Source organism: Centropristis striata, chromosome 16, assembly GCF_030273125.1.
Source record: "Centropristis striata isolate RG_2023a ecotype Rhode Island chromosome 16, C.striata_1.0, whole genome shotgun sequence".
Classification (NCBI taxonomy): domain Eukaryota; kingdom Metazoa; phylum Chordata; class Actinopteri; order Perciformes; family Serranidae; genus Centropristis; species Centropristis striata.
The window spans coordinates 8789449-8811124 of NC_081532.1; the positions used below are offsets into that span (position 1 = coordinate 8789449).

At 42.6% G+C, this 21676-nt stretch overlaps 1 protein-coding gene across 3 annotated transcripts in view; it reads right to left on the reverse strand.

The window, feature by feature from the left end:
* syne1b (spectrin repeat containing, nuclear envelope 1b) overlaps nucleotides 1–21676 on the reverse strand; it is a 96205-nt gene that overhangs the window by 34197 nt on the left and 40332 nt on the right. For all 3 annotated transcript variants that reach the window (XM_059353887.1, XM_059353885.1, XM_059353888.1), the window contains 43 exons: nucleotides 21068–21217; nucleotides 20643–20934; nucleotides 20341–20513; nucleotides 19921–20230; nucleotides 19467–19631; nucleotides 18524–18880; nucleotides 18248–18384; nucleotides 17564–17741; nucleotides 16571–16753; nucleotides 16327–16470; nucleotides 15657–15812; nucleotides 14619–14783; nucleotides 14355–14527; nucleotides 13991–14144; nucleotides 13712–13855; nucleotides 13215–13379; nucleotides 12737–13054; nucleotides 12250–12405; nucleotides 11771–11941; nucleotides 11248–11574; nucleotides 10995–11147; nucleotides 10619–10786; nucleotides 10301–10477; nucleotides 10053–10199; nucleotides 9845–9970; nucleotides 9295–9471; nucleotides 8756–9021; nucleotides 6290–8450; nucleotides 5774–6111; nucleotides 5200–5344; nucleotides 4877–5095; nucleotides 4518–4786; nucleotides 4150–4315; nucleotides 3878–4033; nucleotides 3557–3709; nucleotides 3281–3463; nucleotides 2445–2582; nucleotides 2034–2219; nucleotides 1755–1877; nucleotides 1446–1628; nucleotides 1066–1209; nucleotides 451–639; nucleotides 1–141 (listed from right to left, as the gene is read on the reverse strand). In XM_059353887.1, coding sequence (XP_059209870.1) covers nucleotides 1–141; nucleotides 451–639; nucleotides 1066–1209; nucleotides 1446–1628; nucleotides 1755–1877; nucleotides 2034–2219; nucleotides 2445–2582; nucleotides 3281–3463; nucleotides 3557–3709; nucleotides 3878–4033; nucleotides 4150–4315; nucleotides 4518–4786; nucleotides 4877–5095; nucleotides 5200–5344; nucleotides 5774–6111; nucleotides 6290–8450; nucleotides 8756–9021; nucleotides 9295–9471; nucleotides 9845–9970; nucleotides 10053–10199; nucleotides 10301–10477; nucleotides 10619–10786; nucleotides 10995–11147; nucleotides 11248–11574; nucleotides 11771–11941; nucleotides 12250–12405; nucleotides 12737–13054; nucleotides 13215–13379; nucleotides 13712–13855; nucleotides 13991–14144; nucleotides 14355–14527; nucleotides 14619–14783; nucleotides 15657–15812; nucleotides 16327–16470; nucleotides 16571–16753; nucleotides 17564–17741; nucleotides 18248–18384; nucleotides 18524–18880; nucleotides 19467–19631; nucleotides 19921–20230; nucleotides 20341–20513; nucleotides 20643–20934; nucleotides 21068–21217 — 10126 coding nt within the window. The remainder of the gene's footprint in view (nucleotides 142–450; nucleotides 640–1065; nucleotides 1210–1445; nucleotides 1629–1754; nucleotides 1878–2033; nucleotides 2220–2444; nucleotides 2583–3280; nucleotides 3464–3556; nucleotides 3710–3877; nucleotides 4034–4149; nucleotides 4316–4517; nucleotides 4787–4876; nucleotides 5096–5199; nucleotides 5345–5773; nucleotides 6112–6289; nucleotides 8451–8755; nucleotides 9022–9294; nucleotides 9472–9844; nucleotides 9971–10052; nucleotides 10200–10300; nucleotides 10478–10618; nucleotides 10787–10994; nucleotides 11148–11247; nucleotides 11575–11770; nucleotides 11942–12249; nucleotides 12406–12736; nucleotides 13055–13214; nucleotides 13380–13711; nucleotides 13856–13990; nucleotides 14145–14354; nucleotides 14528–14618; nucleotides 14784–15656; nucleotides 15813–16326; nucleotides 16471–16570; nucleotides 16754–17563; nucleotides 17742–18247; nucleotides 18385–18523; nucleotides 18881–19466; nucleotides 19632–19920; nucleotides 20231–20340; nucleotides 20514–20642; nucleotides 20935–21067; nucleotides 21218–21676) is intronic.

A 21676-nucleotide genomic window follows, 5' to 3' on the forward strand; every position in this document is an offset into this window, starting at 1 on the left:
CTTGGTTATAGTGGCTTCAGTGTAAGTGATGGGAGAAGGAGAGCGACATACAGGAGGAGAAGAAACCTCACTGTTAGTGCCCTCCTCCCCAGACTCCTCAGTTACAGGAGACAGGAGGGTGTGACAGCGGCCAGCCGTCATCTGACACGCCATGCAAGAAAACATTAACAGAAGAGCAGACATGCAAGGTGGATTGGGAAAGATTAATCATATGCGATGTGTTTTTTAGACAGGAGTGGCACAATGCATCTTTCAAAAACACATGTTTTTGTTTAATAAAAGCAGGCAAAGAGGTTTTATTAGTCAGATTAAAGGACTCTTTAAATCTCTTTAAGCTTAAGCAAGAAATAGCAGAATGAGTTTATTAAGTAGGCAATGCCATCACCAACACTGCAAACAGCTTTGTCAGCACCTCTACAGTATGTTATGTGATGCATTATGTTCTCTCACCATGACGGCTTGTGCTGAAGACTTCTTAGATTTCTCTCCATCCATCTCCTGCAGCCCTTCAGGCAACCCCTCCACATCACTCACTGTCAGCAGCATGGTGGCATGTTTGGCCTTCACTGCCAGCATCTTGCATTTTGAGTTTAGTGAGGCAATTTGCTCCTGGTAGCCTTTGATCTTCTGGGCCAATTCCTATTCAAAAAAAAAAAATGTACACACAAAAGTACGATGAAGTTATGAAGAAATGTCACCAACAGAGAATGCTGTGAGTAGAAATGAGGATGGAGGTGAATCAGTTGAATAAATACAGATGTCGCATTTGTGCCTTAAGGACAGATTCGGGGCTTAATGTAACACTATGTAGCTGACTCCAGGTGGTTAAAATAGCAAGTGAAAATGGGAAAGGGAAACTAACAATTGCATTCCAGGAAATGTCTGGACAAAATATTCTCAATTTCACTGGAGTAATTCAAGTTCAGCCTCATGGAGATCGTTTGGCTGGCTCTGGATTTGTAGCATGTCAATCTTTATTTGTTATGCCTGTGTTACACTGATGACAGGGAGAGCTCTCCTCCTGATCAGGAATGGTGGGTTATGTGAGTAAAAAAATGATTGTACTTCATGGTGAAGGATCTGGGCCTGCAGCTCCTGGATGTTGTTTGTGGGGATCGGGCGGTCCTGAATGACACGGTGTGCTTCCTCTATCAGCCCCTGGAGGTCTCTCACTTCCTGTTCATACTGCTCGTACTGCACCACTGCCTCCTGGATAAAAAAAAATGAAATTGCTTTGTCACTGTTAGAGGTACAGTTAAAAACCTCCAAGAATTTAAAAATAGTACTTTTCTCAAAATATAAAGAGGACCATATGAATCATCCAGTTTAAGTAAAATCTACTCAAATCATCTTAAAGCTTTTTTACTTGACAACATTGTATATTGTGTTAAAATGCAGGACAATGTGATGTTATTGTGCTGCAGCAGTAGTGCCCCCTACTGTACCTGAAGGATGTTGCATTGCTGAATGGCCACATGCTGCAGCTGACTGGCCTCTTGCTGCAGACGCAGTGCTGTGCGACAGATGGCAAGGTTAGGCATCACCTCCTCTGGGACCCGCAGGGCGCTCTGACACAGCTGCACCGCCTGCACCTGCTGCTTGAAGCTCTCCATATCAGCCAGCAGTCGCTGCAAAAAAACAGCAAAAGTTAACATTGTGTGAAACGGTTAACAAGCCATAATGTGCAAAGTAAGCATCCAAGGTGTTCTCTGACAAATTACAGGCAAAATCATAGATTATTTTAATATATATACCTGTCTCTGAGCCAGCTGTTCTTTGAGGCTTTGGCGTGCCAACTCTGGTGAGGTCAGTGTAGCTTGGACCTGCTCCAGTGCAACATGTAGGGCCTTAACTTCATACTCCAGGGCTTCCATACTCTGAGGACACATAACAGTCAATTATACAGCACTTAAGCATTAATATTCCTTCAGGGAATATGATAGTAAAATATGATAAAAACAGGAAGAGAAGGCAATTCATAAATGTCACAAAGAAGTAATAGATGAGAAAAGAAAGACTCTTTTTCTCTGTACCTTATCTGCATCCTCCAAGCTCTGCAGCCTTGTCTTGATGCATTGCTGAAGCTCCTCAGTGTGTCGACTGAGTTCACAAACCTGCTGGCTCATAGACTCGACCTGCAGCACCTCAGACAGAAGCTCCACTTTCTCTGCCATTGATTCCAGGTCTCCATGGAGCTCCCGAGACTCACGAAGGACAGCCTAAAGCACAGGGCAACAAGGCAGTGAATGAAAGGCATGTTTGGTGTGATCTCCTGGTTTCTGTAGCCTGTGCCTTTCATGAAATGTGTGCATGGGAAAAAATACCAATTTGTCTGTGTCCATTCATTTACAGCATTCCTTTTCACAATAATAAAGTGGAGGGTAAAGAGCCTGATAACACTGAAATGTCTGCTATGAGGATGCCTTTGTGGACCCCCAACTCACCTGGTACATTCGTATCTGCTCCTGCAGATGAACAGAGGAGTTCCAGATGATGTTCGCCCTCACCAGGCTTTTGGCTTTCTCCGACCACCTCACAATGAAGTCCAGCATCTCATTATACTCATCTAAATAGCAGACAGCCTGAAAAACCAAGATAAGGGAGAGGACGTGTGGTTAAAGCTCAACACAAAAAAGTATGCTTAGCATCAGAGCTGTACCGACTAGTTCCTAATGTTGACATTCAAATTATAATTCTACATCTGAATGTTGTGCAGTCTTCCTTCTACTGCATGCCTATTCATTATGTTCAAACCTCATATTTCTGCACAGTTGCAGATAACAATAAGGCTACACTATCATTGTGACTGATATACTATTTTATTATATATTATTATTTTTAGTATTATATTTGTGCTATATTGTACTTTATAATATTAATATAATATTTGTAGAATAAGTTGTTTCTGACTTATTTCTTCAAAACATTTCCAATCACTCCAGTGTGTCTGAAAGTCAAAATTCATTGAAAAAAAAAAAATATTGAAACATCAAACCATATTTGTTGGCAATTAGCCTTTGCTGTGGAAAAAAAACTGTTGCACTTAAATCATTAACAGGGTGGTCTAGCAGCAATCTAACATGCATTAATATTTATCAAAGTAACTTATATTAATTAAAAGAAAGGTTGTTCAATCAAAAACAACTTATTTAATCCAGTGAAACACTTTATTAAAATTTCTTTAGGTCGATGACATAATGAAATACGACAACAAAGATTTGAAGGTTAAAAATCAATAGCAGCTTCAAATGTTGAATGTTGTAGACTTGTAAAAGCAAACCTTTTTCAGCCAGTTGTTCCTGCAGTCTGCTAGCCGTGTTGTGTGGTGATGCATCTCTGATAGCTTGCTGATGGCGTCACTAAGCTGCTTGGCCAGCAGGGGGTTTCTGCGGCCAAACTCCTGTACAGCTGCATCCAGTTCTGAGAGCGTGCGACCACAACTGTCCAAGTCCTCAGCAAGGCTCTGAGAAAAGAAGAGGAGCATGTATCATTTTTACATCTTAACGCTGCATTTTGCCACTTCACATTTACAGTAGGTTTGAATAAGTTAGCTCACCTTAACCTCTTCTTTGGCATGATCCACATCAGGAGATTTCTCCTTAAATTTAGCAGAGATTGCTTTGAGTTTCTCAGAGATGTCATGGATTCTGGAGCTGAAGTCCTCTTTTATTTCTCTGGTTTTCTGAATTTCTCTCTCTTTTGAAAGAACCTAGAACATATTGAGAAATGTCAACAAATGCTCCATGACTACATTCATAACATACAATAGGTATTCCCTATGTGGAATTGAAATAACATCCCAATTTAGTTTATACATTATTCAAAAAGGCCCATTCAGGTCTTATTTACATTGCCATCTTTTTAAACAACACAGTACCTGATCCTCAATGGCACCCAGTGCAAGTGAGACCTCAGCCAGCTGCATGGAGATTTCAGAGGGCAGTATAGTGTAGAGGTCCAGATACTTGCTCTGTTGCTGCTCTGCTAATTTATCCACATTTTGACGGTAATTGATCACTTCTCCATGTACAACCTATAAGCAACAAATGGAGGACCTGTGTAAAATTTCTCAGACATAATAATAATCAAATAAAAATTGTCCTTTGAGATCAGAGAGATGATATTCCTCTTTTATAATTTGAGATATACCTCCAGCTCCTGCAGCAGAGAATCAATGTCGGGTGTGGGATTGAGAAGAAGCTCCCTGGTCTCCTGAATCCAGGCTTTAACAACACTGAGTTCCTTCTCTACTTCCTCTCTGTCCCTCAGTTCCTGAGCTGTTTGAGCACGCTTGGTCCGGGACTGTGTCAGGAGGCTGTAGACCAAGAGAAAATGACTTTTCTGATCATCTGAATGGCAGAATATAGCTAATTTCATGTCCAAATGTTTTTAATCTAAATGATAAAGCAAATTTAAAAACAGTTTACCCTCCATTAAAACAATAATACTGATTGAACATAATCTTAATACAGAGGCTCTTCTAACATGCAACAGTTTTCAGTTTATCTTCTCTCTACCTTTCCATTTGGTCTTGAACAGCTCTGATCTCCTTCAGACTATGCAGTTCATCCTGTTCTGTTGTGGGTGAAGGCACTTCCACGTCATGCAGCAGGCTGAGTGCGTACTGGCGTAGCAGTGTGAGGGAGGAGAGCTCTCTCTCCAAGTCTTGGCTCAGCAGGTCATGCTGGTCCAGCAGAGACTGCAGGGTGGCTTTGGAAGCCTTCTCCACGGCGCTGTCAGGGAAGCGACTCTGGAGCTCATCACAGACTGCTCTCACCTTCACCATCTGTACAAAATGATTGTGAAAGTTCAGCTGCTAGTAAAAACAAAACTATTTTATTCTCTAATCGCTTTCCCCCATTGTCTGTAAGTGTACCTTCTCTCTAAAAGTTCTCCAATCCTGTGCGGTGTCCTCAAGTACTCTCTCTCGTCCTCTTGCAACGCTGCGTAGTCGAGTCCAGCGCTGCCACACGGTGGTCATGGAGCGACTGATGGTGGCCTTGCTGGCATCACTCCCCACCAGCTCCAGCTGTGCAGCTTGCTCCTCTAAACCACTCAGCTTCTCTTGGAAGCCATTCACCAGTGAGACAAGGGACTGAAAAATTTAAGAAAACAATTAATAACCTCAATGCAGAGGATTTACATTAGCAGCAGCAATTTTTTTTTGTATGGAAAATGTTTTTGTTTGGCATTGCATACCCGATGACTGCAAAGCTTATCTTCAGCCTCTTGGCTTGTCCCCGCCTTTGCAGTGGAGAATTCTGTCAGCTTCTTTTCAGCCTCGTTCATAAGCTCAATGACGGTCTGCCTCGCCTCCTGGTATGACTTCCACTGAGCCACACAGCTAAGAAAAACAAAACATGTCAGAGGATTTTAAATGAAGAGATTAAATACACATTGTGATGGTCGACAGCAACGTTCTTCAAAATCTGTCAACCCCATAAAGAGACATTACAGTTCCACAGTGTCCAATTTATTACTATTTTTCACTTTAATCTTGCTATTTTGATGACCAAAAACCAATTTATATCACTATATTTTTTATATCTGTCTTGTTTGTAACTGCTGCTTTTTGCAATATATATATATATATATATATATGTGAATATGGGGCATTCATTTTTTTGTACTTGTTTTTTTTTTAAATATGTTGAAACAATTTGAGAAACTATTGTTTAAACAAAAACAGGGTTGAAATAAAAATATATATCAGAGAATAAAATGCCATCATTTCTGTATTTCACATGCACCATCACTCTTTTGTTCTCTCTACCTTTGAAGCACATCCTGGTGACACTGCAGCTGATCTCGGACCTCCACGCCTCTCTGCTTGGCTGACTCCACGCTGACACGGAGCTGGTCTTTAGCTGTGGGGTTGACCAGGTTCTCCAGTGAGGGCAGCAGTGACTGCAGCTCCTCCAAGTGGCTGAGGAACTCCTGCTCTGTGGCCATGATGTCCCCCTGCTGCCGGAGACACTCCTCATAATTCTCCACGTCCACACCGAGACTAGCCTGCTGCAGGAAGGACACGGCGTCCTCCAGCCATTCACAGGCTGACTGCATCCTGAAGTGGTACTTCTGGCAAAAGCCCAGGGCATCCTCCAGAGTAATCTTTACACAAGAGCAAGGAGGAAAGAAAAACTTTTTATACAGATACAGATTCAGCCAGGAATGCAATTACTTTGGAGCAAATGACAAAACAATAGAAAAAAGGTAAGATACAGCATTGCTCTAAAATGAATGCATGATGACCATGTTTTTTAGAATATTGAATGTAGTAGTATCCCACCTGTTTGAAGCTCAGTGCTTTCTGAACGTCTGCCTGCAGCTTTGCCATTTCCTCTAGGCTCATATCTACGTGGGCTGGAACAAGCTCATTGGCGCTGATATACTCCTGTTTCTCCCTGCTACTCAGTGCAGCCACTATTCTCAGTCTTGACTGCACTTCCTCCTGCATGATTTGCTGCTTTCTGATCTCCTCCTGCACCTTCTCCACCCGCACATCAACAATCACAGCACAGCCCAGGTCGTCCCTGACCTGCTGCAGCCAGTCCAGGGTCCTTTTCATCTCCGTCTCAAAGTCTTTGCTTTGGACGAACCTGGTCTCACACTCTTCGATCAGATCCCCTACAGCAGCCTGCAAAGATCTCAGCTCGTCTTGCCACAGAACTATTTGGTCCTTGGAGGCGTCATGGGCTGCTTGTTCCACACGGGGTGCTAGAGTGTCCATCTGCTCCATGAGCCTCGACAAGTGAGAGTTGGCGCTCTGGAGACTCCCTGCCAAAGCGTGGTAGTTCTTCAGCCTCTCCTCAGCTGACTGCGTCTCTGCATTCACTTTGACTAGCTGTTCTTTTGTAGCCTTTAATTCAGAGTCAACCTGCATAGCCATTGCCTTGTGGTCCTCAAACGACTCCAAGGTTTCATCCAGGTGCTCCACTTTCTGCTCAACCAACCTCTTTAGACCATTGTACAGGCTCACAAGCTGGGTCATTTCCTCTGGGCGCCATGGCTGACCAGTGCTACGAAATCCCTCTTTCTTCTGGTTCAGTTCACTCACAGCTAGACCGAGGTTGCTCAGGTCTGCCTGGATCGCTTTGTAATCACTCTGTAAACTCAGAACCTCTTCTGTTTGCAGTCCAACAGGCTGTGTGCCAAGATTATTAAACTGTTCCTCAAGCTCTTTCAGGGCTTTATGAGTGACATCTATAAATGAAGTGTACTCATTTCTTGTGAGAATGGCCTGCTGGATTTTCTCCTGTTTTTCTTTGGCTAGTGCTAATATGTTGTTATATTGCTGAGGGAGCGTGTTGAGTTTTTCATCCAAATAGCAGTGGTCCACTTCATTCAGACTTGGCAATATTTCCTGGCCAGCTCTTTGTACAATTAGGAGAAGATTCTCATATTCAATTGCCTGCTCGACTATCTGTTGATATTTTTGTAGCTGTGCTTCCAATTCAGCATCTCCAACCATCAGATTGATTTCAGGGAACGTGACTATATCAGCTTGTTTTATCCACAGGCATATTTTCTCTAAATCCGTCTTGAAATACTTTCTGGAAACAAGTACTTTTTCGAGCTCCTGCAGTTTCTGGCCACATCTGTGTAATGTTTTGTCAAAGATGTTTTGAAGCTCCTGCAGCTTTGTGAGAATCTCATTTCTTTCTTCCTCACTGGCGTCCCTCATCAGGTCCCTCCCCTGAGACCACAAAGAGGTCAGCTCACTCTGATAGGCTTTCAGACTGCTTTGAATGTTTCTACATGTTCTGACCTGCTTGGCCAGGTCATCGGGTAGCAAAGCGATGTACTCCTCAGCCTGGGCCTTCTTCTCGTTCTGCTGTACCCAGGAAATAGACTGACTCACAGCCATCAGGAACTGTGTTCTCTCTGTAAAAGCCTTGCTCAGGTGTTTTCTGCGCTGCACCACCTTCACACTCAGAGATTCCACCTCATGTTGAGTGTCGGCAATAAGCTGTTGGAGCCTCTGGCGTTCACTGAGGCCCAGCCGGGCCAGCACCCTGTCAGCATCGGCCATGGCCTGTGATAGCAGGAGCTGCTTCGCTTCCAACTCGCTGCAGATGCTCAGGTGGTCGAACAGGAAGCTCTGAGCCAGCTCTGGAGGAGGACTCATTTTCATGGCCTCAGACAGGGCAGGCTGCTGCTCCTCTGCCCAGTCCCGAGCCTCTCTCAGACGTGCCTCCACTTGGCCCATATCTTCCAGGGTCACTACTGAGTCCTGGATTTTCCTCTCAATTAGGTTTTGCATCTGAGACCATCGCTGCTCAAAGTGGCTAATCTGCTCTTTTACCAGCTCCTTGTCATCCAAGTTCAAATGTTGTATGACCTTTTGTTTCTGTTCCTTAAGGTCCTCAAGAGTGCCTTTTTGTTCTTCCAGAGTTACTGCAAGCTTCCTCAAAGCCTCCAAATGCTGAGACGAACTTTCAGCATCCGTTCTGTAACACAACAAAATATAAAAATGAACTACACAAGTGTTGTGTGGAGGATATGCAATGTAAATGGCATATGGTTTGATCTTGAGGACTGAAATATAACTTTTAAGAATAATGTTTAAAATGAGTTCCAGTGGTAATTATTGGTGACCTTGAGCTCAGACTATTATAGCCATGATAAAGAAATTTACTTACACAGCATAACTAGCATTTTCTTGCAGCCTAAAGCAACCCTTATTGGCTTTGATGGTGTCAGGATATATAACAATCAGGACACATCCTATTGTATACTTGATGTAAAAACCTACCTGGCCAGATTGTCCCACTCTTTGGACACCTGTTCAAACAGCGCCTCCACTGCAGTGATACAGTCATGGTATTCTTTAGACCTCTGCAGGTCCTCCTCTCTCTGGGTCTGCAGCTTGTTGGCCTGGTGACAGAGCTCCAGCCAGGAATGGCCCAGACGGTCAAGCTCGGCATGTTCTGGAGAGTCCTGGCCACCAGTCAATTTGCTCACAGTCTCTGTCATCTTGGTCAGGATACTCTGTTTTGACTGCAGTTGTTGGCTGCATTCCTGTGTATCAACCAATATACTGGATGATAATCCTTAATACATTTAAACAGTAGGTAGATCTCTTTTTAATCCCTAAACAACTCAAGCCAAAATCGTGGATTAGATAATAACAAAATCACAGACTGAATCATATTTGGCGTGACTGTAAAAAGTAATCATACCCTATATCTTCTTTTTAATAAACATCCAAATAAGTTTGATGATGAAGATTAATAAAGAGTTCCCATTTGTGTGCCTTTTCAAGGGATCATTTGCTATAATACTGTTTCCTACCTTGGCTTGTAACAGCATGTTTTGGGCTATCTTGGTCTCCAACTCTGCAGGCCGTCTGGAGAGGCTGAGGAGCTGCTGCTCCATATCCTGGAACAGACTAGTCAGATCTTGCTTCTGCTCCTTGATCTCTCTCCAGCCCTCTGAGAGCTCCTGTGCACTGGACATCCTCTCCTCTATCTGCAAAAACACATTTTCCCCTTCCAACAGTTAACATTTGCAGAATTGTAGTGTATTTTATGAAATAGCCCAAATGTATGGGGCACTGAGCGTAAACATTTGGTTGCAATGTTCTAGCTGACATATTTGGAATATTTACAGAGACAGAAATTAATTTAAAATAACATGTTATTTGTCATTTTTAATGGTAAATCTAAATCTTAATATTCAATCTAATTCTAAATGCAGGCCACACTGGGATATTTCCATATTTTTTGGATATATACTGATGGAACATTTAATATTTAGATGTCGCTTTTTGACAAATTGCTAATACTCTCATAAAATGAATCCTTTATGTTGTACAATGGACAAAGAAGTAACAATTACTGACCGTGAGTTTGACCTGTTGGACCTGAGCGGCTGTCACTCTCACAGCATCATCAGACAGGTCGCATACAGAACACACCAGGTCCAGGTAAGTGCTGGCCTGCTCCTGAAGGGCCCTGTAGTGCTTCACCTGTGTGTGCAAAGCAATTCATTAAAATAAATTATAGAAAAATTATTTTTCGCCACTATTGCTTTTCAAGAGTGTCAGTTACCTGCTTCAGTGCATCCTGCAGACCAGATGGTCCCTGATCGTTGAGCTGAAGCTCCTCCTGCACCGTGGAGAGCCAGGTTTGGCTCTGCTGGAGAGTGTCCTGATGGTTAACGTGCTTCTGCAACTCCCGGTCTAGACTCTGGTACACCTGTTCAACAAGGTGAGGCAAGACATTAAATAACTATCAATTGGCCCCGTCAAGAAAAGCAAGAAGATAAAAGATCTATAGATGTCGCATGTATTACTCACACGTTGGGCAGTGCTGCAGATGGCAGAGTAGCTATCTCTGGCTCCCTGTTGGTGAGCCTGGACTTGTTGACTGATCTTAGCCTGAACTTGGTCTGTACAGCTGGCTACGAGACCTTCTCCTTTCTGCTTCAAGCTGGTGAGACGCTCCTCAAAACTGGCAATCTCCTCCATTATAGCCTGAAAAGGATAGGTGTTTCAAAAGTCAGACTACAAAAGTTATCCATGTAAATGTAAACCACTGGTATTTAGAAGGCATGTAACAACCTAATATTTCAGTAAAAATTATTCATTTTCGTAGGACAGTATGGTCACGGTCACCTTGTGCCGGGCAAGTTGTTGAGTGGCCATTTCCATCCCGCTGGTCTGCATGGAGTCAGAGGTAACCAGTCTACTGGACATCTGTAAAAGCCACTTCTCAACCTCTTGCAGTTCACTGTTGTAATCCTCATGCTCCTTTACCCACTCCACCAGATTCTGGACCTGTGTCTAAAACAAAATACACCACCAATTTCAGTGATTCACGTAGCTATATGACATTATAACATATGTAAATATTAAATAAAAAGGTTTGTTTCCTTTTTTTTGTTTGCTGATACTACAAAGTACAATAAACTTTGACACTGAATAAAGTCTATGATCCAACACGGCTTGCATACATTGAACCTCAGCAGAAACTGCATTGTACTGCTCATACCTTAGATGCTAGGCAGAGATCTTGGTAGTCAGCCTGCAGCTTCTTCATGTTGTCACTTATAGTAGGGTCATGGACTGTGTGGAGCAGGGCCTCTCCCTTCTCAAAGACAGATTTCACTGCTGACTCATGAGACTGCACTGTCTGCTGGATGGTCTGGGTAAAAGAAAAGAGAGCAAAATATTGCAAATAAAATAATTTAGTTTATTTCTAATGCATTTCCATAAGAAATGAAGATTGCCCAGTGTTTAGTTACCTTGTACTTCGCCAGCTGAGCCTTCTTCTGGTAGAGTTCAGCTTTAGGCTCCACACTTGATGCTAAAAGGTTCTTGGTCTCCATCACCCACTGGGCCTGGGACTTATATTTATCCATGAAGTCTTTAGAGAGTGAGATACACTTCTCGAGGGAGCTATGTTCTGTTCGCAGAGCTTCCATCAACTCCTGTAGTTGGAAGAGGCGGCAGTCCACCTCTTCCTTCAGTTGCTCTGCGTCAGGCTCCTCCAGGAACGTCATGGCTCGCTCTGTCTTCTCTCTCATTGTCTTAAGATAAGAGTGCCCCTGCTCCATGTCTGCCTGAAGAGCCTGAAACATACATCGGATTGTGTTATTATGTTTTATACAGATACCTAATTGTTAAGTCTGTTATGCTGGGATGTCCACAGATAACGCATGTATTACAAAGTCAGCAATTGTTTGGTCAGGCTAGAGCAGTTATGTACACTTAGGCAGAGCAGTTAATAAAAAACAGAATGCATGTGCTCTGTGTCGGAAGGTGTACCTCTAGTTTTTTCATCTTCCTGTCCATAGCAAAGCGGTCCACTACATCAACACTGATCGCCACAGTGCTGAAGTTATTCTGAGCCACCCTGAGCCAGTCAGAGAAGGTATTGAAGACACACTGGGCCTCTTCAATGCAAGACACCTCCTCCTGGAGCTGTTTGATCGTCTCCTGCAATAGAAATGAAGAGGAAACATCCAGGTTATTAGAGAAGAATGCGAAGTGTTGCTGAACATATTTCCAATTATCTGTCTAAATAAAGTTTAAACTAGAAACAAGAATTCTGGGAAGTCTAATGGTTAAAGAGACTTTTTAAAAAAGGTTAGGGTTAGGTCTCAAGCAACGGGTGCATATTTATTAACAACACTATATCAAAGTATATATGTATGTTTATTCTATAGAGGTATATATAACATTTACAACTATATAATACTGTGACAGTGTGCTTTGTAAAAAAAAAAATGTTAAAAGGATGTTACCAGTAAATGGAGAAGCAGGACGTGGTAGCGGGCTGTAATCTGAGTGGCTCTGGAACTGATCCGGCTGCTAATGTGGGTCTCATCCAGAACCTGCTGAGCCAAGAGACTGAGGCCCTCCATCTCCTCTTGGTAAACCAGCACTTCCTCCTGCCAGCTCTGACCAAACAAGGATTATTAGAGTCTGAACAATACTTAACATAATAACTTGAAGATTTTCATCTAAATAAATACGGCCCAATGATAAAAAGCCCCTGTATTTGCAGTAACAGCAGGGTCTGTGGCAACATTACTGGGACAAAAAATGCATTGCCTTCATGCAAATGCAAATTAACTTGTTGAGAGTCTTTTATTTTATTTTGATTATGATTGAAATAACCTGCTCTGGTTTAAACTGCAATATTGTCACAGCACTGAAAACTCTGCATGATTATTCAGATTGAAACAACATCTCCATGTGCACTGCTTCTGTACATTCTGTCACATTAACCTTTATCAGCTGGAGTTGAGCATCCTTGGTGGCGCGGTCAGACCGCCGGTGGCTACGCAGTTGTGCTTTGGTCTCCATGCCCTTTAGCCAGCTGTCAAGACGTTGGAACTTCTGCTCCATCTGACGGAGTTTGGCCAGTGCACTGTTGAGCTGAGCTCTGGTGTCGCCCAGCCGGCCCTGGTACAACCTCCACTCCTGCTGCAGGGTCTCTAGTGCTCTGTCTTCGATCTGAGGCAGGCCCCAGGGTAGGACCAGCTCACGACAGACCAGCAGGGTGTTCAGCAAAGCCTGGCCCTCTGTGCAGTGCAGCTGCAGTTCCTGTAGTTACACAGATGTAGTTTCAGTGCTTTCAGCTCTGTAAACTTTAAATATTGAATAGAACATCTGGCTAGGTAGTCGTAGTAGAAGTAGTAGTAGTAGTAGCAATAGCATTTTATGTTCCATATTAACAACATTACCCCACTGAGAATTTTCAGACCTGTAGCTTTTGTAGAGTCTCCTCCAGCATATCAACATCACCCTCCAGTTGTGTGTAGCAGCCAAGTTTCTCTTGTTCTTGTTCCAGCCAGTCCTCAAAGGCTTGTAGGCCCCGCTGATACTCCTGGTGGGATTTCACCAGCTCCTCTGTTTTGCCTACTGCCCTCTGAGGACACAATGAAGATAATTTCTTAATGTGAGAAGCAAGACTGATTCTAACATTTGCTTTGACATCATTTGTGTCCTCAGACATGTTATTTGCCTTGTATTTTCAGCTGATATGTTTCACTTGCCTTATGTCAATTTGTGTTATCAAGCAAAACAACTTATTAAAATGACAATGGATCATGATCATTAGATCCTTTTTTTTTGGTAAAATGTTTCTCTTTTATAACGCCTTTAAAACAGTTGCAGAAAAATAAAATATCTAAAACTAAAGCTGAAATATATTCAAATAAGATTCTGTGTTGGGCACCATGCATATTCTGCTGTCATTACCATAGCATTGTCTTTGATTGTGTTATAGCGCTCTTGCAGATCTTGGAGCTCCAGTTGAGTGACATAGTTCTCGGCAATACTGGCACTCTTTGCACTGATAGTGTCTAGCAGCGTGCTGTGGCTGAGAACTTCTTCATACAGCAACTGAAACAACAGAGGGTCACTGTCAATCAATATTGCATTTTACAAGTTTATATCTGTTCCACAGTATGAACTTAGCTAAAATATACGAAATATAAACCTTAATAGTATAAAATAGGACTGAGAAGGTTGCAGTACCTTGGCTTTGCTCAGATTAGCAGTTTTGTCTCTCATCTCTGGGCATTGTTTATCAGTTGGGTCGAGACTCTCCTCCACACGCTCCACCCATGCTGCAAACTGACGTGCATCCTCTTGGTAACTGGTCCACTGAGACAGGGAACCCTCCAGCTGACTATCAATTTCAAACAGTACAACAAAGTTAGACAATGACGCAGTCTTAGCAATAACAGCAACCTGGCAAAACTAGTTACAGCAGCTTTGAGAGGCTGTGCACACTTTGTATTTTTTATAGTTAAGATCGAGAAAAACCTTTTGTGGACACTAGTGTTTCTGTAAAGCTACAAAAAGGCTGTTACAGCCATTCTTGAGCAGAGCAACAAACCTTTTGCATTGGATTGAGGCAGAGAGCAGGGCGTCCCAGGAATCTTTTAGCTCTTGTATTTGTTTCTGGAGGACGGGCACTCCCTCAGCTGAGGTGTTTCTCTGAACTGACTCTCCTCTTGTGATCAGCATCTTCAGCTGGATCTCCTTCTCCTGACGAGCGGTCAGCAAGGCCTGATGCAACAGTGACATGTGCATTAATACACTCCTATAATGGGTTTTCATAGTGTTAATTCATTCTGAAACTACCTGTGACTTTTTATACCTCCAGCTTGATCATCCTGCTATCAAGAACATTTTTGTCAGCAGTGGGGGCGCAGTAAGTCTGTAGCATGTGGCTGGTGTCAGCCACCCAGTTCTGCAGCTCCTTCAACCCTTGGGCGAAAAGCTGGTGCTCAGTGGCTATTCGGTCAATCCGTGATGCCTTCTCCTGCAGAGCCACCAAACAGTGCACAACCAGGAAATATCAGTACACTAAAGGCTTTAGAAATTAAATCCACAGCAGCCTCAACCTGAGAATTGCACATGCAGAATATCTGATGACTAATAAAGATTACGTGAAAACGACATAAAGGAAATTAGCTTGTATTCTCTGTATGAGACTTACAGTAACAAAAGAAAGAAATTAGTGTTTAAATATGGTGAGTTAGTACCATAGAGTGTATATAAGAAGTGCATGTAGCCACCGTGACATCACCAATACTTTGTGGACTACTGTTTTAAATCCTCGAGTTTGGCATTTTGGCAGTCGCAATCTTGGTTTTCTCGAGCCAGAAGTGACCATATGTGGAAGAGAGGACAACGCTGTGACCAAGAACCTGAGGACACCGCCATGATACTGACCTGTCACTCCCAAGGTCACCATGCCCAAAGCATGCTTTGGTTTTTTCCATCTATTTTACGCTAAATGGAACTGTCATTTAATACATTAACAGCATGCTGCATTGAAGAACGCTTGAAACTAGCCTTTAGACTCCAAACGCATCAGAAAAAGCATTACTGTCATAGCAAATCAAGTAGGGTCACATACAATCAGACTTCTTTTTTCAACCAGTGGAGTCACCCCCTGCTGGCCATTAAAAATAATGCAGGTTTAAGGCACTTCCACAATGGCTTCACTTTTCAGACCCGGAGGCGTCCACTTCTTTTATACAGTCTATGGTTAGTACACTGTAGTTCACTGTATATCTCTGTAAAATTGTGTTAAGTCACAGCTCGATCCAGTCTAGTGCCTCTGTCTCGTCTCCAGCTCTAACCCCAGAAAAGCCCCAGTGCACAAGCAGATTGGTAGACATTACTGTACCTTGGTCAGGTTGGTTAAAGCTAGGTACTGAGCAGAGAGCTGCGAGACACGGTGCACAAAACCCTTGCCGGCCGCGTGTTCATCCCACAGCAGCTGGGCCTTCTCTTTCAGCTTGTTCAGCTGAATCTTGTGAGAGGCTAACTCCTCAAGCACAGACTGGAAGAGCACAAGCAGGTTATCAAAGAGGCATGCGAGCTGACACAGACATAAGAAATTCAGACACAGACTGAGGGGTTAGAGATGGCAACATGGCAAAAAGAAAAGCGAATGAGACATTTGGCAAATGTTACTGCTGCTGGTAAAGCTCTTGGTGGTCATGACGTGCAATCAAGACCTCTGGAAACAGCTGATAGAAAGGTTTTAAACAAAATATAAATTCTTCAAGCAATTGTTTTTATAAATAAGGCAAGTATTAATAAATATGATAGACACTGTTAAGAGGACATGTAGCAAAGCAGAAAGACTCAAAAAAGTAAGCAACTGGCAGTTAGTACAAGCTTTGCTTGCTAAAAAAGAATAAGCGACGCTAGAATACTGTAACATAGCTGGAATGGTGAGTTTCTGCAAATGACAGGAATAGTCATGTTGCCACTCAAGCACTGTGGTTGCTGCACTTGAACATGAGTGGTGCTGAACATGAGGGGGTTCCGAGCTCAGCGGAGATTAATACCTGTAGCTTGTTAAGCTCTAGTTTCTTGGCTGTGAGATCATGAAGCCGTGTGCTGCTCTCCTGTACAGCAAGCTCTGTGGCATTCAGGCACTCCTGAAGAGGCTCGGCGCTTGCCTCAAAATCTTTCATCTGAGACAAAACGTTCTGAAACACACAAGGCGACATAAAGTTGGGATGTTTTTCTTAACTTAAAATGTATTAATATACTGGTTCTCATCAGTGAAATGAACATTTAGGCACTTACTTGTAGATTTGTCTCTCTGTTGTGCAGGTTGGTCATCATATTTTTCCAGTCCTCTCTGGCAGTGTTCATTTTAGCCCGAACTGCATCAACTTTGTCTTTCGCTGCAGTACTGCAGAGGAGCTCCCCGTTCACAACCACAGCATTAAGCTTTGACTGACCTTGCTCTCTGTCACTTAGAAACTCCTGAGGAGAGAAGCAGAGATGAGATGATAACTCAAACATGAGGTTAAACTCTTATTCTTACAGTTCAGCCAGGAACTTGACACAAAGGTCAAGGTAAACAGTATGCATTTTTTTCTGGCGGTGTGGCTCTCCTCATGTGATGCTCTGGAACGATTTGTGTTTGACACAGTGTTGTGTTGAGCTTTCAACCCCTTCTGACAGAGCCTGAGGTTCTCATTTATTGAACACATGGTAAAATAATTAAAAAATGGTAAATGGCTAAAATAACTGTCTTCATATATATATCCCTTGGAAAAATACCTATTATATTGAGGGAAATCAAGAACCATATGTTTTGTTTAAAGTATGGGGTCCTTTAATTGATTATCTTGAACAAATAGACATGGAAAGGGGTCAGAGGTCAGTGGAGATGACTGAAATGCTCTTCTACTAAAGTAGGAGCCAGATGGAAGCCTTGCATAACTCACTTTATGTTGACTATATGGTGGAATGTAGTTGGACATGGTGATTACTAGCTGTAGAAGATAACATTTATTGATTTTTTTTAATATCTTTTTTTCCCCCATTATTTCTATTTATTAATGTTGAAGTAATATTTAAGTGTTGTTTTTTATTTGCTCTGTGTGTGTTTGTATTTTATATAGTTATGCATTGCTTGTGTGTTCTTAGAAATGTAATAAAGAAAGAGTAAAAAAGAAAAAAAAAACATTTAAAATCCATGTACAACTAAAAGCTCGTACAGCGAGAGACTGTGGAGATTTGTGACTGTATAGAACATGTGTCTATAAACGACTCCTGTGAGTGTTGTACCTGAATCTTCTGCAGACTTGATGAGGCCTCATTTAGATTTTGAGGTACGTCAAAGCACTTGGCCGTGTTGATCTTGGCGTTGACCAACCACTGCTGGAACTCTCTGAAGGCTGAGCGGAAGCCTTGATCCAGCAGCTTCTCTTTGCTGAGGCACTCCCTGGCAGCTTGGAGACTCAGACTAGAAACATGTCATGCAGCATTATGTTAATGTGTTTAAAGATCCGTCAGTTTTTTTCAGATTAAGTTCTTTGGTCTCAGGCTTGTTGTTTGAGGCATTTAAAGTGACAGTGGGACTAGGGAAATAGAGTTACCTTTACTTTGCAACACAATTCAATGTAAAAATCCAACAATAAATACTGTTGTTTTTCTAATACCTTTTTCCTTGTATGTAAATGGAGCTGACTGAAAATTAAACACATATAATGCAGTCCAGCATAACACTACAGCATACAGACTCAAATATTCCACAGAAACATAATAAACAAACACAGAAAGAGCAAAATGATTTGTTTTATAGGAACTGAACAATTAACTAAAGTACTATTTATTTTAGGGCTATGTTATTGCAATGTAAAAGTGTTATTGTAGTATTTGTCTGCTTCTACAACAGATTGTTTGTCAATGCTAAATGTATGTACAGTTTTCCAGAGCCAAGACTGTGAATCATATATACACCTCTCTCACCTGTTGTATTCCTTAATGAGAGCAGATACTCTCTCCGACTGTGTGCCCATGTCTCTGGAGAATCGGCACAGATCATTGAGTTGGGTCTTCAGACTATCAGACACAGACTCAGCTTTAACAAGTTCCTCCAAAGTGTCCTGGGTGGAAAACAAATAAGCAGCCACTTATGAACAGCCACAAAAATTCATTAATATTTCATATGAATTAATAATCTACTGCCGTCCGTTTGTAAATTATTGGGGGCTTATGATTGGAACTGAACTAAGCAGATAATACCTTTGCCATCTGCCAGCCTTTAACAGCTTCCTCTCCTTCATTGTTTCTCTCTGCTTGAGCCAACCGCAGACGGCAGTCCTTGAGCTGGCGGCTGAAGTCGTGCAGGTCCTGCTCCAGCTGAACTGACAGGCTGCTGAACTCTTGTTCAGAGCTGGCTATCTGTGAGAGGGTCGTCTCCAGACCAGCCCGTGTTTGCAGTGCTCCTCGTTCCCACTGGTCCCATGACGACAGGAGAGCTGCTTCCTCTCGCTCCATAGCCTCATAGCCCCCAGAGCCAGTGTGATCTCTTGACATTGCCCCACATCTCTGAACCCGGTTCAGCCTCTCTCTGCCTCGCTGCTTAGAGTCAAGCAACTCCTGGAAAAAGCAAAGAAATCACAATTGTCACCTCTGTCAAATTTTGTATAAAAAACCCCCACAAGTTATAGGTTAAGTGACACCCAGGAATGCAACTGAAGCTCAAAAGTGACAAAGTTTGTGCTCCTCTGGTCCTCGTTTTTAATTTGCTTTTCTTTATCTTAATCTAGCCAGCTGCATCAGCAAAGCCCATAACTGATTATTAACTCTGCAAAGAAAATGAGTGTCTGTGACAGTAAAGGAACTTATAATAAATACATTTTGGTCATGGGCCCTCGACTGTGACCAAAAGAATAAAACTTTTGTCACAAGTGGCAGAAATCATCCAGTGGTTATGTTTTCATTACAAAGGTTTGAGCTCAATGCCCCTGCAAGACCTTGAAGCCAAGCTAAATTGGTTTCAACACCTGGTAAAGATGACACACAGGTGCCTCCTTGTGAAGGGATTCAAGTAACATCTGACTGGGAGAAGACCCTGGAGTCAATATGAAACGCTTTGGAGAACAAACATATTTCAGCTTGATTTGACCAGGAGCCACATGAAAATATTTTTTCTTAAATATAAACTTCTTTTTTAGTTTCTTACCTGCACTTTGGAGAGCTTCCTTTTAATGGACATTGAGTCTCCTGACAGGTCTGACCAGCGCTGGAGTTCCTCTTTCGCTGAAATGAGCCAGTCATTGAAGTCTCTCACAGCATCAAGGTACTGCTCATGCTCAGACACAATGCTTTGCATGGACTGCACTTTGCCCTTTGTGGAAGAAAAAAAACATTTACTAACAGATATGGATGAGGCACTGTTGAATATAAATCTGTCGTAGAGTACTTGCAAGTATGTTATTGTATGTTTCAGACTGATTCTGATTCTGAGCCAGGGAAAGTGGGATGAGGGACATGCAAGCTTAATATTTTGCGTGTTCAACCACAGTTTACCTCAATTTAAAATACAAAAATTCTGCCTCAACTTGCTTAATGTAACCAATGTAACCTCTCAATTTGAGCAACAATATGGTCACTTCTAACACAAAGCGTTAGATTACCTTGACAACAGCTGAGATATCAGCAAAGTGTGCATTGAGCTCCGCCCTCGACTCTGGTCCAAAAGTCTGGTCACCGGTTTTTTCGTGCATCTCCACTGCCTTGTCTGTAAGGCGCGACAGTGCTGCTGCGTGAGCGTCCACGTCAGACTGGATGGCTCTGAAGCGCTCATGCAAAGCGGACTTCTCTTTGAGGCCTGGCTGCTGAGGCAGAGTCATCCCCATCTCCTGCTCCACTGACTCCATCCACTGCTGCAGCTGGCTTTTACTTTCCTGAAAGCTGGTCCACTGGGCCACTGTCCACTCCAGGCGACTATGGACAATGATAATGTTTTTCATAAGACAACAAGAAGTGCATTTACCCTTTATTATGAACCATAATGTGAGTTGGTGTTCTCCCAGGGTGAAGAAGATGACTCGTACCTGTGACAACTCATCGAAGTCATTAACATATTGGCCCAGGCATCCTTCAGGTTCTGTAGCTGGGAACAAATGGCCTCCTGTCCCTCCATTCTGTTGTGCTTCAGCACCTGTTCTCCTTTTCCTACAGTCATGTTGAGCTTCACCTCACCTTCTCCTTTCATTAGAAGGATTTCCTGCATGTGTTTTAAAAAAAAGAAAGAGCTATGAGCAAACTATAAGATGATTTCAGTGGTTCACAACATGTCCAGAAAACTTTGAAAGGCAAAGCACAATGTTTTTTAATCAGGTCATTATTCACTAACCTGTACAAGGCCTAGTCTTTTCTCCAGGGTCTCTTTATTACCAACTGTGCTGTTGAGTGACGCCAGGCGCTCCTGGACTCCATTAAGCCAGGTCCACGTAGTCTGCAGTGTGTCTTCAAAGGCTTGTTGCTCCTGTAAAGTGAGCTGGCAACTGCGTAGCCTCTCTCTCACACGCCTCAGCAGGGCCTGGTGCTGTGACTGCAGCTGAGCTGACACTCGTGTTTCACTACCATCGCCTCGCCCGCCTTCGTTCAGTGCCTGGCCCTCCTGACCAAGGCGCTCAAATGAATCTCTGCAAGGAAGTAAAATGTACTTTGATTAATAGGTGACAAATGTTAGGGGTCATTTTGGGGATATTCGGACACAATGAAAACACATTAAATCTCTATTTTCTTTTCTTAGTCAAAACAGATTTGAAGCAGCACCTTTCTTTGAGCACTTCCTGCTGATATTCCTCCACTTGCTCAAGCACAGCCTTTTCAGGACCACGCTGCTTCGCTTCAAGCAGATCTGTGGTCATCCTCTTTTCCATGTGCTCCAACCACCACCTGAGCTTCTTTAGGCGACCCTCAAACCTAGAGGGAATGTACAATACAAATGTTTGTAAACAGCTGGCTTACAAAATGCCTTACAATAGTAGTTCTTACATTCTAGTTCTTACATTCTAGTTCTTACATTCTAGTTCTTACCGGTTTTAACAGACGACATCACATCACCCCAATTTTAGTTTCTTTGCACTAGCTCCCTGTTCGTTTTAGGATTGATTTTAAGATTTTACTGATCAGTTTTAAAGCTCTTTTAGGTCTGGCTCCTAGCTATTTAACAGAATTACTAACTCCATATGAGCCGACCCGCATCCTTAGATCCTCGGGTGACGCCTTTGTGACCGTTCCAAAGTCAGAAGTAAAAACCAAAGGTGACTGGGCTTTCTCCTGCCTGAGTCAGTAACTTCTTTTAAATCACTTCTTAAAACCCACTTTTATAGACTTGCTTTTATGTAATGCTGTCTATCTCACCACTCCTTTTACTTCTTC